Below are 17,907 nucleotides of genomic sequence, written 5' to 3' on the forward strand. Positions count from 1 at the left end.
ATTCAACAATGACTCGTGCCTGGAAGATATAAGACTTTATTTTTGGGTTGATTAGAGAGCACAGTGTACTGATTTAGCCACCCATCCACTAAGGCAAATTGTGTGTGTGTGTGTAAATATGTGTGTATGAGTGACAGGAACCTCAAGGGCATCCTCTCCCTCTGTTTATACTGCTGTCTCTGTAGGGAGTCCCATTAAATCCAATTAGTTTTTACTTGTGCTTGCCCCGCCAACTTCACGTGGCATCACACTTCATGCACAAAGACAACAATCTGAAATCACTAAGGTGATTCATAGAGACGAGCGGCATGCCGAACTCGTCACTAACATCATTTGCGTGCCTTCCCTCCTGTCACAGAAATGCATTTATGACTCTAAGTAATTTATTTATTCTTATGGAAGTCTTTCTTTCTCTCCTTGTCTGTCTCAGTGCTGAGGGATGATTTCAGACAGAACCCCACAGACGTCGTGGTTGCGGCGGGAGAGCCGGCCATTTTGGAGTGCGTTCCACCTCGCGGTCACCCGGAGCCCACCACTTACTGGAAAAAGGACAAAGTTCGGATCGATGAGAAAGATGACAGGATTAAGGTACGTGCTAAACCCTGCATGGATACAACGGTGAATTGGTGCTGATGGGTTTTTTGTTTGTTTGTTTAACACATTTATCATTTAATCTCAAGCCTGTTTTTAAGATGCATCTTGTGTGCGTTAGTGCTTGTGTTAATTCGTGCTTAATAATAGGCAGTTCATCTCTTCAGTGCATGTGCACTATAACTGACTCTGGACTCTATTTTCATGCTGCTGTTCATGTTGCTAATTTGATTGGGCATATGCCAGGTTTTTTCCTCTTCTCTTCTCTCCCAGTTGCTATTTTTGTCGTCCGGGACTGACGTAGGTAGACCGATGCAACAGGGGGCCTGACATTCAAATTGAAAATGTGCTTACATTACGTCCAACGCTGTATTTTTAACGACTTAAAAGTCGTATTTAATGTCAGACACGCAGAATTTTTCATTATTAATGTCACTCAAATACTAACTAAAATACAGCTCAGAATTATTTTGAAGTGTTAACATCATTATATAAATCATATAATTAATAGACTGTAACAAAGCTCATTATGCCACAGCGGTGTTGTGTTCTGAATTTTCTTCAAGAGGTGTTGATTAACTTTCTATTACAGCAGCTCTGACAATAGTGCAAATCACAGGTTTTTATTATTATTATTATTATTATTATTATTATTATTGCTCTCCATCTAATAGGCTATTATTTCTATAGTAACAGATCATTCACAAGGATTCGTACAGTGGACACTCCACATGATTGCCAAAAATCTAATCATATGTCATTATGAAACTACCACTGTCACTGATACATGCTGCTTTTAAAGGGAGTGAAGCAGATTTGATTGGATACCAGGTCATTCTATCCCCACCCCTTTTTATGATTCCGCTCGTGGCGAGGTTATGATCTGCACCAGTGCTCACGGAAATTCAGAAAACATATCAGCTACGTCCACAAGCACTGGTGTGAATGTGTTATATCTGCATTTGCCTTTCATGATCATCGTGTTTGTTCCTGCAGATTCGAGGAGGCAAGCTGATGATCACAAACGCACGAAAGAGTGACGCAGGCATGTACGTGTGTGTGGGAACCAACATGGTGGGAGAAAGAGACAGTGAGACAGCTCAGGTCACTGTTTTCGGTAAGCATTGTTTAGAAATATAATCAAATTTAAATGCATTAATGTTATTGCATGGTGTATTTAGATGCGGAAAAGTGGTTCCCATTCCTTTCCTCTTTACCAATGTGTGTGTGTGTGTGTGTGTGTGTGTGTGTGTGTGTGTGTGTAGAACGGCCCACGTTCCAGCGGAGACCGATAAACCAGGTGGTTCTGGAGGAGGAGGCAGTGGAGTTTCGTTGTCAGGTGCATGGAGACCCTCAGCCCTCTGTCCGCTGGAGGAAAGACGACGTGGACGTTCCACGTGGAAGGTGACACGATAAAACACACCTCTGTCCTTTTCAGTAGTTCTGGTTATTTATAAAGATGGCATGATACCACTTTTTCTTTTTGATACTGATACTGATACAGAAACCAATATCGATACCCGTCTGATATTTTTTATTATTTTTATTATTTATTATTTTATTTTTAATGAAGCACATCACTAAAAATACAACTTACACAAAACCACAGCTTTTCGTAATTAGTTTAACACTTTTACACAGGAAATCATCTACACTGCAAACATAGTAAATATAATAAAGTGTACATATAATAATCATCAATCCTAATAAAAATACAATCAGGTCTCCTTATAATTAAATATTTCCAGTTCAAAAAAAAAAGTTTCCATTCTTTTCCATTTGGTACAGGATCAGATCATTTTAATTTAATCAGATTAAATCATTTTATTAAATATCCAATACAGTTATCTTTTGCTCGTATTTGCCCAGTACTCACCTTGAGTATCGGGTCAGTGCCACGTTTAATTATTTACTGATGTCTAGTTGTCTCCATTGCATCCTTGTTTTTTTCCATAAATATTGTTTTTAATAGTGATGCTCTAATTGCACTTTTTATATTTTCAATATGATCCTGACTTCAGAGAGAGACTCAGAGCGCTACAGGTCTGATCTGATATGGATCTAATACTAATCCATGTTGGGTCACATGTTCATGACATTAAATATACCAGTGTATTGGATTAAATCTGATCCAGTGCTGATCCAGGGTCAGCCCTGACACTCATCCTGACACTCATACCTGCTAAAAGCTGATATATGTTTCATTTTTTAAAGTTAAACTTGCATCTGTTTCCTGTAGAAGTCTTTGGTATGTTCTGTACTGGCGTTATTTGCTCATCCTGTTTCACGTCTCGGTTATATTGAGCTCTAAGCAGAGGACAGATGAGCTTCACGGGTGAGCTGCAACACCTTTACGTCTACATACAGAGGTGTTTAGAGCTGCAGCTGAGCAGCACAGGTGAGCTTTTGGCTCAGGTTAAGAGGAGTTTGGTATTTCCTGAACCCTCAGGCTACTTTTAACTAAAGAACTAAAGACTAGGTGTGTCTTTAAACTAAGCTCACCTTTAAGGTACTCATAAACCCGTCACTGCTCTACAGGATCTCTCCAGCAGATATAAAGTCCTTACGTTAATAAGAAGCTGATCTACACACACACGCTTGCCTTGTTCATGTTGTGAATAGAGGAGAGTGGATTATATTGAGCTCGTGTATTAGGCAGGTGGAAAAGGAAGTGTTTCGGGAAGCTGGAAGTGAAGATATCGCATGTTATCTCCTGTGTGTGTGTGAGTCAGAACAGATTCATTCACATGGAAATCTGGTGGCTTTGGTGAGGAATCTCGCCATCTTTAAGTGTCCTGGACTTCCAGCTTCCCAAAACACTTCCTTCGTGTGTATTAGAGCTGTGATATTACATGAAAGTTTGCATTTCAAATTTGAGAATTTCATACATTTCTTTTGTGAGTGTAGACTGTTTCTTTCTGATTTATAGAAGAAAAAACATTGCTTATACTTCTGTTGGGTGTAGAAATCTTTGTTCGCTGGTTTTTATTGTCTCTGCTTATTCTGCTCGCTTTTTTTTTAAATAAAGTCCTTCTGCAGCTAATACACACAGTACAAATCCATTATTCATGGCTTAAAGGGTTAATGAGCCTCTAAATGTATCATTTTAAATAATTCCTGCCTCATACAGAGCATTAAGACATTAACATTAGCAGTACCGCTATACTATGCGTGTGTATTGTGCAAACTACACGAGGTAGAAAAATGTCGCTTTCATGAAAAAAAAAAAAAACTAGATACAGCATTGCAATCTAGTGATAAATGCATAAATACGTAAATAAATAAATGTTTATGAACCACTTTTATTTATTTATCCACAGCAATATTTTCTTGTTGCTGACCTTTACCTCAGTGATTACTTATTTATAATTTTTTATTAAGTATTTATTTATTTATTTATTTATTTATTTATACCTTAAACATCCAGATTTACATTTTGCACCCTCATTGCTACATTCCTTCCTATTAGTTTGACTAATAACTGAGTAAATCATAGAGGCTACTGAATTCTGAAATAACTGAATAACTGTTATGAAATACATAATGGCTTCCTATTCACTATATATGCTCACTACATAGTGTGTAACCTCAGAGCGTAAATGATTGTGGGGGCAGGGGGGTTTGGGGGAGGGGATGAAAAAATAAATATGTAATTTCACTTAGGACACACACATCGTTCGGGTGTTACATTAACTATTAAAAAATGATTTATTTATAGCCCTTTTCCTACATTCCTTCACACTGGTTAGCAGAACAGTTTTAAGAAATGTGTGCTGATTGACTAACGTTACGCCACTAAGATTAGAACATGAAATCTTAAACCATCAATTTAGAAATGTTTCACTTAAATTTCACAAATAAATCATTCGAGATTATGATGATCATATCTGTGCCTTCAGCAAATTGTGTTTAAATTGCGTTTATTTACCTTTTATTTTCTATTATTTTGTGAAATAATTCTCGTTATCAGCTTGGACACACAGAGTAATTATTTCTGAATGAATGCTACATTTTTTATGTCTGACATTAATGAAGGCATCACACTTTCTTGTTTCTCTAAAGCACATGTAGAAGTTAATTAGGTTTTAGGAAAACAATGAAAATCAAATTATTCAATTAATCATTATTGTGCTGTTCATAATTAGTGCGAGACTCAGTGGAGACAGCACAAGTTTTTATTCTTTACTGTTTTTTTTAGTTTCTTGAAGCTGGAGATTTTAATTCTGCCATTCTGTATCTCTCTTTCTCTTTCTCTTTTTTTCATGTCTCTCGCTCTCTCGGCGCTTATCTAAATGTCTAACTTCAAAAAGACACACTGTTTGACAGACAGCCAGGGAAAGTGGTCGACCTTCAGGTTATGCAATTATAGACAAAAAGAAGAAAAAGAAGAAAAGATGCATTTCTGTCAAAACTAATTCTAATAATTCACATGTAACTGTGCATAGCTCATTAACGTATAACACGTGATCACGTTAGTCATAAAGAAACCAAACATTACAATGCAGCACAAACGTGAATGACAGTAAACAGGAGAAGGCTGGGAATTGTATGCGCTACAGTGTGATGATGGTGCGGAGAAAGGCGTCTTTGCATACACAATGCGTCGAAGATTGCGCAGTAGAAGATGATAAAGAGTTCAATTTCTGTCCCACTGAACAGGAAGATGAGCTACAGATGATCACATCATACGATTGGGACAATAACATTTGAATTTCTTTCCTTCACCTTTTCAGAAAAGGTGCATTTGAAAGAATTTGTAGTAGGATGCTATCTAAAAAAAAAAAACCTGTATACATTGCATTGAAGATTATTATAGCCGAATAACTGAGAAATTACATTTCTGTGGTATTTTCATACATAAAAACAACATATTGTCTAATAACTGTCTATTTAAAAATATTATATGATATAATATAGGAAAAGAACAATATAAAACATCATTAATTTATTAAATTAAACAGCCAGTACTATTAAAATATTTAATTAAAACTGTAAAAAGGTAATATAAGACACCTACTGGAACTTATTGTGGTTATTTGATTAAATAATGTATGTTTACACTAAAAGGAATACATTTTTAATGAATATTTAAATTTATATAGTTGTATTACAATAATATAAAACAATAAGCCATTAAATGTGGCTGGTTTTAAATACAGATTAGACTAAGAAGCAATAGTAAAAACAGATAGATGCATCCTCACAAGTGTGTATGTAAACACACACACACACACACACACACACACACACACACTAGTACAAGCACGGGATGGAGATATTAATGGAAGGAGTGTGAGGTTGGTTAGGTTTTCACTGAGCAGTGAATGAAATCAGGGACTCAGCACAACACTGCCAGCCATCATCATCTCTCTCACACACACACACACACACACACACACACTCACACACACACACACACACTGAGGTTGGTCAGGTTAGGTCAGGTGGCTGAATGCTGATGAAGCGGAGGGTCAGAGGTAGCGATCAGCCCCAGATGAGTGCATTGGGGGGGAGGTAAAGGGCACAAACACACACACACACGCACACACACACATTCACAGAGCCCCTGGGCAGTGTGAGATAAGACCCATAAAGCTTCTGGAGCCTTTCTCTCTGGGATTCTGAGCTTGTCTTTTTCTCTCGGCTTAAAAATTATTCTTTTCTTTCTTCCTCTTCCTTTCTGTCGCTTTAGTCAGACATTATAAACATTATTCTCTTCTTTTTTATCAGCTCCCTGTTGGTTTTAGCGGTCCATAAAGCTCAGTTTAGACGCCTCAGGCTCCAGTGTGTGCTGCTCAGATATTAGTGCTCCCTCGGTCACGTGATCAGCTTTAACCGCTGCGAGCGACTTTCACTGGCCAGAACGTGTGGGAGAGATTTTAAATATTGGAGCAACTAATGCATAGATAGAAAAAGAGAACAGTATAATAGTAATATGATGGCATAATATCAATATCATTTGAAAGATTCAGCACAGAATTTTAGCATCTATTCAGCATCTTCCAAGCAGAGGGCCAAGCTGGATACGATTAAATTTATTCATAAATCGTTTACACTAGAAATGTTGCTCACGCAAATGCACATAGTTCAGAAAAACGTACGTATTCCATGCTTCGCTCCTGAGTGTGTGTAAATTTACGTAAGAACGCTCATTAATGTGACCCTCGACTGATCGAGTTCAACATAACTGTTGATGAACTCCTGAGATTTTATATACGGATTACACTGTCAAGTTTAATCACTTAGTTATTTCAATTCCACACGTGAATTTAAAAAAAAATTATGTGAAATTCTTTCATTTTATATTAATGACTGAAAGAAAGCAAAACAAATCTATGAATTAAGACACATAAGATTAGCCATTACATTAAAAAAGTAATAAAAAGGAGGAGGAGTTGGTGTGTGTCTATGGTGGCTGATGCGCTGCAGTGGCTGAGCTGCATTAGTGGAAGATTTAGCACATGCCACACTTAGGAGACGCTCTTTCACCATTTAGTCGCCATTCTGTTTTGTTTTTTTTTTTTAAGTTCCCTGGAGTATTTTGGGCGTGGCTAAATGTAAAAGTACCATGAACACGCTTGGTAATTTACAGCTCACTGGTGTTACAAAGGTTTCACTGATTTTTTTATTCCGAACCCATGTGCATACATGGGTTTGAAGAAAAACAATGAAACTTTTGTAAATCTGAAGCGAATTTTTAGTTCAGTTTATCTTACATAACCCTTAACATACAATTTTACTAAAAGATTGATAAATGAGAGATCCAGAGTTTGCAAACATTATAAAATATGGACTATACCTGTGATATATCACAATATCGATATTCTCTTCTCCAACTGTGATGTGTTTTTCTACTCACTGGCTTGTTATTCCAACTATGAGGTACATTTTGTATGCTTTTCTTGTCAGAAGAGATCAATATTTCATATTTTAGCACTAAGTACTTACACAATACTTTGGATCATTGTGTACACACACTAACATGTTAAATAGCTCTGGCTCAGAGCACTGTGCTGATTAATTACTGCTCATATTGTCATTAACTCCTAAACTTTCAGGACATTTCTAACTATATTTGAAAGTTGAAGCAGCAATTCATAACAATGGAAAGCTCTATATATGAAGTATATGCATGAGGGTATTATATGTGAGTGTGTGAGAGAAAGGGTCATGCATATGCTTACCAGCTCCTCTGGGTTTTCCCTTGTCATTACACTGTCATCAGTGCTCTCCATATTTCCGATTTCGCCCCGAGCACTGACAGTCAGGACACTCGATCCGTCTCTGTTTATTTTATGTTAGAGAACTTTGCACAAATGTGCTGCACTGCTCTTCCTCTACATTAACAGCATGAAATCCGTGACAATCAAACCTCATATAGCTGCTCTTTTTTCATGAAAGAGAGCTTTAAATGTTTTGGACGCTGTTCAAAGTTACTGTCAAATGAGGAAACAGACTTGGTGAAGGAATGTAGGCACATAAAAGACTCCGGTGAAAATGTGGAATGAGATTGTGGCAGTTTGCCAGCATTGGGGAAAAAAAAACTTAAAAAGTAGTGCTGAGCAAAAAGTAAAGCGCATATTCTCATAATTAATAAAAATGAATGACAATAAACTTTTTATAAAATAAACGTATTTCCAAAAAAAATCCTAAAAAGAGAAGGAAATCATTGGAAAGACACCACAAGGAAACTTTCACTTTTGATGATTTTAAAATATATATATATTTAATTTAAAAAATTTTCCACATAAAAAGTGCTGTAACAACAACAGTAACAATGTTAATAGAAGTCCTAGCTAGTATCAGCTAACTAGCCTAGCTTGCTGTCTAGATTAGCTTTATTGTTGTCAGTAATGCAGATGAAATGCAGATTGGTGTAACTCTGGCGAGGAGGTTGTTTGTCTTCTCTGTAGCTTCGGAGGCAGAAAATCAAGAGAGGTTGAGCTGCTTGTTTGACGCGACTGTATGCAAGACTTTATGAAGTGGAACGTCATGTCACGTACTGGTGGACATCCCAAACATATACGCGCTGTTGTTAGAAATATTTTCCATTCAACTAGTCATAATTCATTCATTATAACTCATAATTCTGCATATATTCGCTTTAACAAGACCTATTTATCCTCCATGTTTGTTTTTCTTGCTTGTCCCCCAACCTGCAACCTGATTGGTCTACGTAAATTAACTTAAAAGCTCTGTAACTGTTGATATGGTGAAGCTTTCTGTAAGGGAAGGAGTCTCCAGTGTCAGCGTTTCTTAACAGTCAGAAGTAAAGCTGTGACTTCAAGTTACAGAAGAGTTTACGCTTTGTGGTTTTACAGTAACATGACAAGCTGAGTTTTTTTGTCTTAATAACTTCAAGAGAGAGAGAGAGAGAGAGAGAGAGAAAAAGAGAGGCTGGTGAGGGAACGACTGTTTACAGCTGCTACGTGAGAACTTTTTTTTTTTTTTTTTTTTTACAGATGGTCCACGGATAAAAAGAACGACGTGTTATTCTTTAATAAATAAGAAACGTGAAGTCAGATTGCTGTAGTATAAGAGGAGTAAAACTTTTTGGGTCCTGCTGTTATAATGAGAATCTTAAGAAAATAAAACGATTTAGTGTTTATCAACTACTTACGCGTTATTTAATTTAAAAAGGAGAGCCGCAGATGAAAACCGTAGTTAGTAAACACTGTTGTCTTCTCCGTCAGTGCTGCATTTCCTCTCAGTAAGAGCACGTCGTTCTTATTCAAAGCCTAATTAGACTTTTAACACTTCAGCCCCGCAGTCTCCTAAGTCTCTTTAAATTTGCTAACACTGCCTCGAGTGAGTCCTGTAAAAACAGTTTGAGCTGACGGAGGCAAATTACAGCGAAGTGATTTATGAGGAGGAAACGGCTGATCGCCTCGCAGTGGTTGTTTCATTGTTGTTCTGGCATATGTTGTTGTTTGTGTTTATAAAGTGTGAAATAAAGCAGCGGGAGGTTTTACTTTATTTCTAAAGCAGGCTGCATTGTAAACTTTTGTTTTTCTTTCTTTCTTTCTTTTTTTTTTTTTTTTTTTTTGCTGGACTTTACTAGACTAGCGCTCTACACTGAGTATTGAACACTGAGCTTTCCCTCAGCATTTTACTGGGTGTTAGACGGGATTTTGAATGACAGACTGCAGGCAGTTTGTTGTCTAGCTGTCAGACTAGCTTCACACACACACACACACACACACACACACACATACACATGCATACACACACAAGATGCCAATTATTTTCTCCTGCAATGTAGGAGGGCAACATACAAGACCTGTCAACTTTTCAAGCACACTTTCGTCCCACACGCATACACACACACACACACACACACACAAACCAGGGTTCAGGTCACAGTGTTGTCACTATTATGAAGCTGGACTTCACCTGCTCCATCTCTCGTAATCGCTTCCTTTTCTCTCTGTTTTAGTTTTCCTGGAATTTTAAAACATAAATGTATTTACTTGTGTGCAGAAATCAAGCTTGTATCTTGTTTCGTCAGGGATATTAAGACTATCTTGGGTACCTCATCATTGCACGTACACACACACACACACACACACACACACACACACCACAGAGCAGATGCTTCATAAATATTGAAAGCATCAGGTTTTAGCTGAAAGCCTTCTCCTCGTCTCTGTAGTGTGTCACTGCTGAATAATTGATCCACCATCTTATGTTGTGAGTTAAAAAAAGAAAAGAAAAGAAAAAGCCCACAGTGCTGTTTGAACACTTTTTTCTGTTCATGTGTTAACCCTTTTGTGATTCCACACATCAGCGTGGATGTTTTGTCTTGTCTTGTCTTGACAAAAAAAACTCTCAGTGTTCACAACAGTCAGATGTAGTTGGACATAAAAATCCTGCATATAATTATTTCATAAAAGAACTTTCATGCTTTACTTTCTCAAAACAGCAAGCTGTACAGCTTATAGATTTAAACAACTAATCTGTCTGTGTGGATTCATCTGAAGTAAACACTACTACACACTCTCTTAAAGGAGTGAAGTGATGTTTTATTTACTGTTGATGGTGTGAGCGGCCATATTGACATGATGTGTTGACTCGGGGTTGAGGACAGCTTCCTGACTCGAGTAACTCTGAGTAGGAATCTGGAGTAGGAGGGGTTTTTTTGTTGTTGTTGTTTCTCGTAGTTAAATTCTGAGTTACAATATTAAATTAAAGCAGGACTTCTGTAATGATGCTTTGTGGCCTTTTAAACATCCACCTTTTCTGAACAAATAGTACTTCTGAGCATGAACATTTTAAAAGCAAAACTACAGACGTTTGTTTATTGCATGAAGCCACAACTACAATATAACCAACATTTATAAAGTTTCCCACAACTCAAATCATATGAAAAGTTATAAAGGATAGGGTTAGGGGCGGGGTCAGGATTCGTTAGTTCATTCTTTAAGCCTAGAATGCTCCTAGGTCCGTTCATTTTCAGTAAGGGTTTTATCCTGCTCAGTGTTGCAGCAGATCCGAAGCCTATCCCGGGAACACTGGGCGCAAGACGGGAATACACCCGGAGTGGGACTCCAGTCCATTTCAAGAATGTAAAAAATACACTTCTATACATTGTTTGCTAGCTTAACAGGGCAGTGGTTGCTCAGTGGTTAAGACATTGGACCACTGACCAGAAGGTTACAAGCTCAAACTCCAGCACTGCCACTGCTGGGCCCTTGAGCAAGGCCCTTAACCTTCAACTGCTCGGTTGTATAAATGAGATAAATCTAAGTCGTTCTGGATAAGGATGTCTGCCAAGTGCCGTAAAAATGTAACATCAGATAAGATGGTTGTTCATACAGTGGAGCTTGAACTGGACCAATCAAGCTCTGCCTTTGTACACAAAAAAGTACATATGCTGAACCAGGAAGTACATGGGTGGAGCCTGCTATGCTGAACATTGGTTAAATTTGGTTAAAATCTCCATAGAATTAACAACCCACTTACATTTTTTATCCCAGTCACATGGATTGACTGGAAAATTGGAAAATCTCTCTGCCTGGAACTCCAAGGGGGTGGGGCAAGAAAGTAAAGTTGAATAAAGGAATAGAGCTGCATCATGGTTCCTGAAAAGGTTCCTGTTGTGAAATTGCCAAACTACTGATTACAATTAAAAAAAAAACTAATAATAATAACAATAATAATAACAACAACAATAATAAAAGAAACATGGACATGGTTTAAAGGTCGGTTTGCCCTCTGTGTGTGTTGCAGGTATGATATCAGGTTTGATAAGGAGGAGTATGTGTTGCGGATAAAGAAGGCATCAGCGACTGATGAAGGAACCTTCACCTGCGTCGCGGAGAACCGTGTGGGTAAAACGGAGGCCTCAGGGACTCTCACAGTGAGAGGTGAGTCAGCTTTTAAAGGGTCTGAGGAAAAATAGACAGTAATAAACAAGACACTCTGATATCCTTAATCCAAATTCATGAGAAATGAGCAAAATTAAATGTATATACGGAGAAAAAGGGAACTAGGGAAAGTCGTATGAAACAAGACACAAAGTTTAAGGTCAGTGTTCAACCTTCATTTATTCACATTTGTACACATTTTTGCACAACAAGAAATCACAGCGAGAAGTAAGACAAAGAGCGAAAATAGGGAGAGCAGCCAATCACCAGAGGGGAAGAGAAAACAAGAACAGGAAGCTATGACCATATAAGGAAAGCGTGCCAACTCTAGCAGTGTTAGCAGCAAAAACATAGATTTGATATTTCAGGTAAATATTTTAGCATTTGGCAAAACAAAACATGAACGGCCTGTTTACGTGATTACAAATATATACAAAATACATAAATAAATAAATACATGTAAGATAAGGAAAGCAAACAGTCACAAGAAGGGAGGTGTAAACAAGAACAGGAAATAATGACCATACAAGGAAATTGTAGCAGATTTGGCCGGATAAAAAGTACAGCTTGGTGGTGATGGATAGACCTGATATTTCATGTAAATATTGTAGCATTTGACAAAAAAAAAAACATAAATAATTAAATGTACCGTGGCTAAAGATAACATTTACGGTGAAAAATAATGAATCTGTTTATATGTATGATGTGTATGACAAAAAATACTGAGACAAACTTTTTAACTATTCGTTTTAGCTTTTTGAAAATTATTTTTTAAGTAAGAAATATCAAGATAATCTGTTTGCTACATTTTTTTTAATGTATGACACTTTTTTATATTTAAATGATTATGTTAGCAATATTCACTGATAGATAGTAAGGTCTATTTTTGTGTCAAAATATTATACTCAGAAATTAGGTTAAATATTGATATAAAACTGGTTGAGAAATATGATAAGAGATGTGGACCAAACTGTAAAGTGAAACGATTTGCCCTTACCTTCACTAAAACACATGAAATGGTTGGAACACCCCCTCAGTGAGATCACCAAGCACTTACATATCTTTGACACATCCATAAATGAACCCCGTGAAAGTGATAGCAGGAATTTTGTGAGGAACTCAGACTGTCTGTGATTCTTTTTTTTTTTTATTATTTATACCGCTGGAATAGAGAGGCCAGCTGACTTTTCCCCTGTCGTCCAACTACACCGGCACAAACACACAAACACAATGTCTCCATGACTCCACCGTGGCCAGAACCAGCAAAGCCATTTCACAGTTTACTGGTGCAGACCGACCCCATGATGCACGGCCGGGCTGGGCGAGGTTAATAAAAACATTTTGCCGTAATCGTTTCCCTTTACCTCCCTCTCTCTCCTGCTTTCTCGTCCCATTAAATCAAATTGCCTAGGTGCTCCATGGAGAGCTTTAAAGCTGCGCAGGGGGTCTGGAAGACTCCGGAATAGGAGGGTGTGTGGGGTCGCCTTCAATTTTCAGGCGTTTTAATCGAGGATTTAGATGCAGTTTGATGTGCTCAGTGGAGCTAAACTCTTGGAGGAGAAAGAGAAGGGGGTGTATTCGGCAAATCGAGAGCCTGAACTCCAGCTCTCTCAGCTTTACTTCTGCATTAAACATGAACCTGGGTCTCTCCGTCAGCCTCTCGTCCTCCTCCTCCTCCTCCTCCTCCTCCTCCTCGTCTCAGTTCCTCACTGTCTCTCTGTCAGTGATGTACATGTTTTGCCATTTCCTTTCTGAAAACTGTGTGTGTGTGTATGTTATTAATGCCAGTCGCGTAGCTCCGATAGCACGGCTGTGAAGAGTGTCAGACTTTCACCTCATGCTATAATGAGATGATGTGAGGAGAATGTCTGGCAGTGAGATGAAGAACATTATTTGACTTTCTCACCTCCACAAGAACCCTAAAATCATCATCTGTAGTGCCTGATCCCACCACCAGAAGGCGCTAGAGCCAGGGTTGATTTCATTGATTTCTTCATGAAACTAAAAGAACTCACGTAGACAGAGTTTTGGGAAAAGACCTCGTCCACATTCCTTGCTATCGAGACCTGCTGCAGTTGTGTTTCCCAACACTACATGTTCATTGTTCATTCTAACTTGGATATTTTATTTATGTTTTCTCCTTCCATTCTCTTTCTTATTTTGTTCCTTGTTGTTTTGTCTGTCTTTATTGATGTTATCTTTTTCGTCACTCCACCATTGTCGTGTCTCCAGCTCGCCCTGTGGGTAAGTACCCATTGTATGAGTATTCCATTGCATGAATGTCCTCTATTTTCTTCCCCTTCCTCACAAAGTAACCCCAAAGCTAACACTTCAGGTTTCTCCTTAACTTACTAACCTGCTTATGAACTACTAACCAGTTAACGGAAATAGTTAGTTTTATTTGATTAAATGTTTCTTTTCTCTTATTCTACCGCACTGTTGAATTCTGGATTCTGATTGGTCAGAAGGTGTTGTATAATTTCCCATAACAGCAGCTCTGACAGCAGTGCAGCTGCAAAATCACAGGTTTATAGTAGTGCGTTCGTTCTAATATAGTATAATAATATAGTAACATATATAACATAGTAATATAGTAGCAGCTCATTCACACAGACTTGTACGGCGGACGCTTCTCTAAATAATAAACAGATTAAAAACGTGGGTAATCATTGATATGGTGAGTTTACACTTTCTACAGTTTCTCGGTAACATGACAAGCTGTGGGTTTTTGTCTTATTAACTTCGAGAGAAAGAAAAAGAGTCGCAAAAAAAGAGTTGCTGGTGAGGGAACGGCTGGTTATAGCTGCTATAACGTAAGTGAGAACAGGAAGTAACTTGTTTTTGCAGATGTTTCACCACATGGAAAGTAACTATAAATGGATAAAAAGTAAGATAAGTTTGTTACGAACTTAAAAATGTAATCGTTTGCGAATTGCTGTGGTGTAAGAGGATTAAAGCACTTCAGGATGTGCTGTTATAGGAAAATAATCAACTTCAGGGTGATAAGAGTAACTCTGCCCCAAGTGTGTTTTCCCGTAGGAAATGTCAACACGCACAATCAATAATTTGTCATTATTTGGCACAAATGTAACATAAATGAACAGAAATAATTTCATTTTCTTAGCTTGTTAGTGTGTTGTTTACAGACGTTATTTTCATTTTTGTGAATTTCATTAACATTTGATTGAAACTAATATTATCATAAATGTATTATGGTGTGCATTTTTCATTTTGATAGTTGTAGATGAAATTAAAAGAAAATGTGAGTCATTTTGAAATAAACTGGTTGAACAAACAGCAGATCACGTTATCCAAGCAGGTCTTCCAGGTTGAACTTGAACCCTGGTGTCATTAAGTGCCAAAATAATGAGCCACATTTGTCTATTTTGTTGAAAACGAATCTTAACTAAAACTTCACATTGTATTGGTTTCTATTTTTGGGCAGTTCTTGTTTAATAAAACTCAATGGGAAAACATTCTTCGGCTTTTGGTTTAGTGATAAAATTGGATGTTGCAGACTGTTGATAAGATCTCTTAATCTCAGGTATAGCATGATTTATTTGTTATTTCCCACCCTGTAGCTCTGTATGCTTAAAACAGTCAGATATGTTGTGCAGGTGTGGCCTGTCATGGAATATAATATAGGGACTTGAACAGAAACTCTCCTTTCAGGGCACAAGAAGACTCCAGTTATTAATGAGTGTGAATGCTCTTTCAGAAACAGAGCCAAGAAATCTAACCCAGTGTTCAAGTCACTTCCTGCTCAGTGGACGGAAAACCAGCCAAAGTGTGACTTGTCATTGACCCGAACTCACAGAAGTGCTTTTTGGGTCAGATTTGGCCCTTTTTAATCTTCTGCCAGGTGTAATCTTTTCCAGTTGGTTAGACTTTCATGTATGTAGCATTTAGTCCTTTTGAACTGGAGATGCAGGATGTGTTCTCACACTCAGTGCAGTTTTTCAGGCAGAACGCAACAATCACAATTGGCTCCGAGGGCGCCTGATCGAGGTGGTCTTGGTTTGCTTCCAAGTGAACTCAACTGCAGTGAGAAAGTGATTCGAATCTGAATCGACTCACATGCAGGAAGTGAATCAGACATGCCGTGTGGTTTGGTTTGCAGCTTTTTTTTTTTTTTTATAGACGTGAGCTGCTAAACTGAGCAAAAGCAACCAAGCTGTGGTGCTCCCTACGTGTAAAAATGTGTTCTGGAGATGCAGGATGTGATTCACAAAATGTTTTAAACTCGTTATTTACATAATTATCTAATCATTTGTTTAGCGTGGTCTCTGTGCTATCCATGCTCGGATGAATTTTTGTGATTTCTACGCTCAATTGAGTTTTCACCGTTTTTTTTTTTTTTCATCGTTATAATTCTGACAAATGATTGAAAGAGTTTTACGAGGACTTGTTCAGCCCTACACTGCGCTCACCCAATTTTTCTTTGTTTTCGTTTAATTATGTGCGGTGCGAAAATGTATCAACCAAGAAAAGTAGAAGTTCGCAAAGGGAAAATCAGCTCTACATTATCAAACACTGCCTCCTTTGTTTGTTAGCAGCTGTGACAACGGTGAAAAGGCTCCTTTAGAAATGAAGATGGAGTAGCGGTGTTGCTCTCTGTCAGGCTCCATGCTGTTCATTGTGGGAGGTATCGTAGCTTTGGGTAACTCTAGCCCACAAGTAATTGCTGCTCCATCTGTTAAGGTGGATTGGATGGTCTCTCACCTACACGCATTCATTTTCAGCATCAACAGAAGGACATAAATGACAAAAATATTACAAACAAGTCATTTTTTTAACTGAAATATCTTATCTTGCATAGGGTTTTTTTTGTTTCTGAATTATTTCTGTTTGATTCGGAGAGGAGGCCAAAAAGCATGTTTCATAGTGGCAGTTAAACTCTAATTCATGTTGGGAACGTTTGAAGCCAACACACCACAGATCTTCCAGGGAGTATGACAGCCAGGCGATAATACTTTATCTCCACAATAACTCCCGCTGCCGTTTCCTGCCTTTGAAGAGAAATGGGGGAAAAGCAAGCTTCTTTGACACCTTGACCTTCTCATTAGCGTGACATCTGTGGTGCTTTGCACAGAAAGTGAGTCTGAGGGGAAGTCTGGAGGACTACCAATGAATCGTGATGGTGCTATAAGGTTGATGTTAGCAGAGGCTTGAGAAGGGGATGAAGGGTCTAATTGGTTCGTTAGAGTTTGCTCTGGAGGAGTGGTGGGTTTTTTGCTGCTAAAGGATATAAAGAATGGAGACCTTGGCTTGTATTTTTAACCCCTGTTGATAAATTTAATCAAAAGAAGTCTCCAGGTGTAAAATGTCTTACGGGGAAAATCAGAGTTAATCCACGGAAGAAAGCGTTGATTTAAGTACTGTTTGAATAGGTTACGATTTTAAAAAATACATTTAAACTTTAAAATTTAAACTGTTTAAATAATGTTTCCGGTCTGTAGTAATTCTGATCAATTTGCGCAGTATGAGCGATCTCTGAAAATCTCTAAATCTCTGAAAATGTCTCGCATACAAAACACACCTTATTTTAATACAAACTTTTTATATTAAACATCCTATTAAACACCATAAATATTTTATTTGCTCTGCATTTTAAGCTTTAATTTCAGTGGGAGATGATTGAAAAGAGCGAGCGCATCCTGGAGTGTCTTTATATGGAAGAAAAAGTGCAAAATCTCTTTTCCCACAGCAATCATTACCAACATGTTAATTCAGACAGTATATATGTATATTATACCTGCAGTTATTTCTAATAGTCCAATCCAAATAGGGCTTTAGATAATACCCTTAGCAAAAAAGTACTAAAATGTATAGAGTACAAACATTTGAGGCTTGAGGATGACATCCTCATTTGTACATATGGTACCTTTAGCGAGGACCTAAAGCAGGGGTCTTCAGTTGGTGGACAGCAAAGTATTTCTGCAGATCGAAC

The 17,907-nt window shown here is 37.8% G+C and overlaps 1 protein-coding gene across 10 annotated transcripts in view; it reads left to right on the forward strand.

Annotated features, from left to right (window-relative positions):
* The window catches only part of robo2 (roundabout, axon guidance receptor, homolog 2 (Drosophila)), a 495,378-nt gene that overhangs the window by 409,724 nt on the left and 67,747 nt on the right, over positions 1 to 17,907 (forward strand). For all 10 annotated transcript variants that reach the window (XM_053239624.1, XM_034310667.2, XM_053239623.1 and 7 more), the window contains 4 exons: positions 431 to 588; positions 1,588 to 1,708; positions 1,857 to 1,995; positions 11,821 to 11,957. In XM_053239624.1, the coding sequence (XP_053095599.1) occupies positions 431 to 588; positions 1,588 to 1,708; positions 1,857 to 1,995; positions 11,821 to 11,957 (555 nt within the window). The remainder of the gene's footprint in view (positions 1 to 430; positions 589 to 1,587; positions 1,709 to 1,856; positions 1,996 to 11,820; positions 11,958 to 17,907) is intronic.

This window comes from Pangasianodon hypophthalmus, chromosome 14, assembly GCF_027358585.1.
Source record: "Pangasianodon hypophthalmus isolate fPanHyp1 chromosome 14, fPanHyp1.pri, whole genome shotgun sequence".
Taxonomy (NCBI): domain Eukaryota; kingdom Metazoa; phylum Chordata; class Actinopteri; order Siluriformes; family Pangasiidae; genus Pangasianodon; species Pangasianodon hypophthalmus.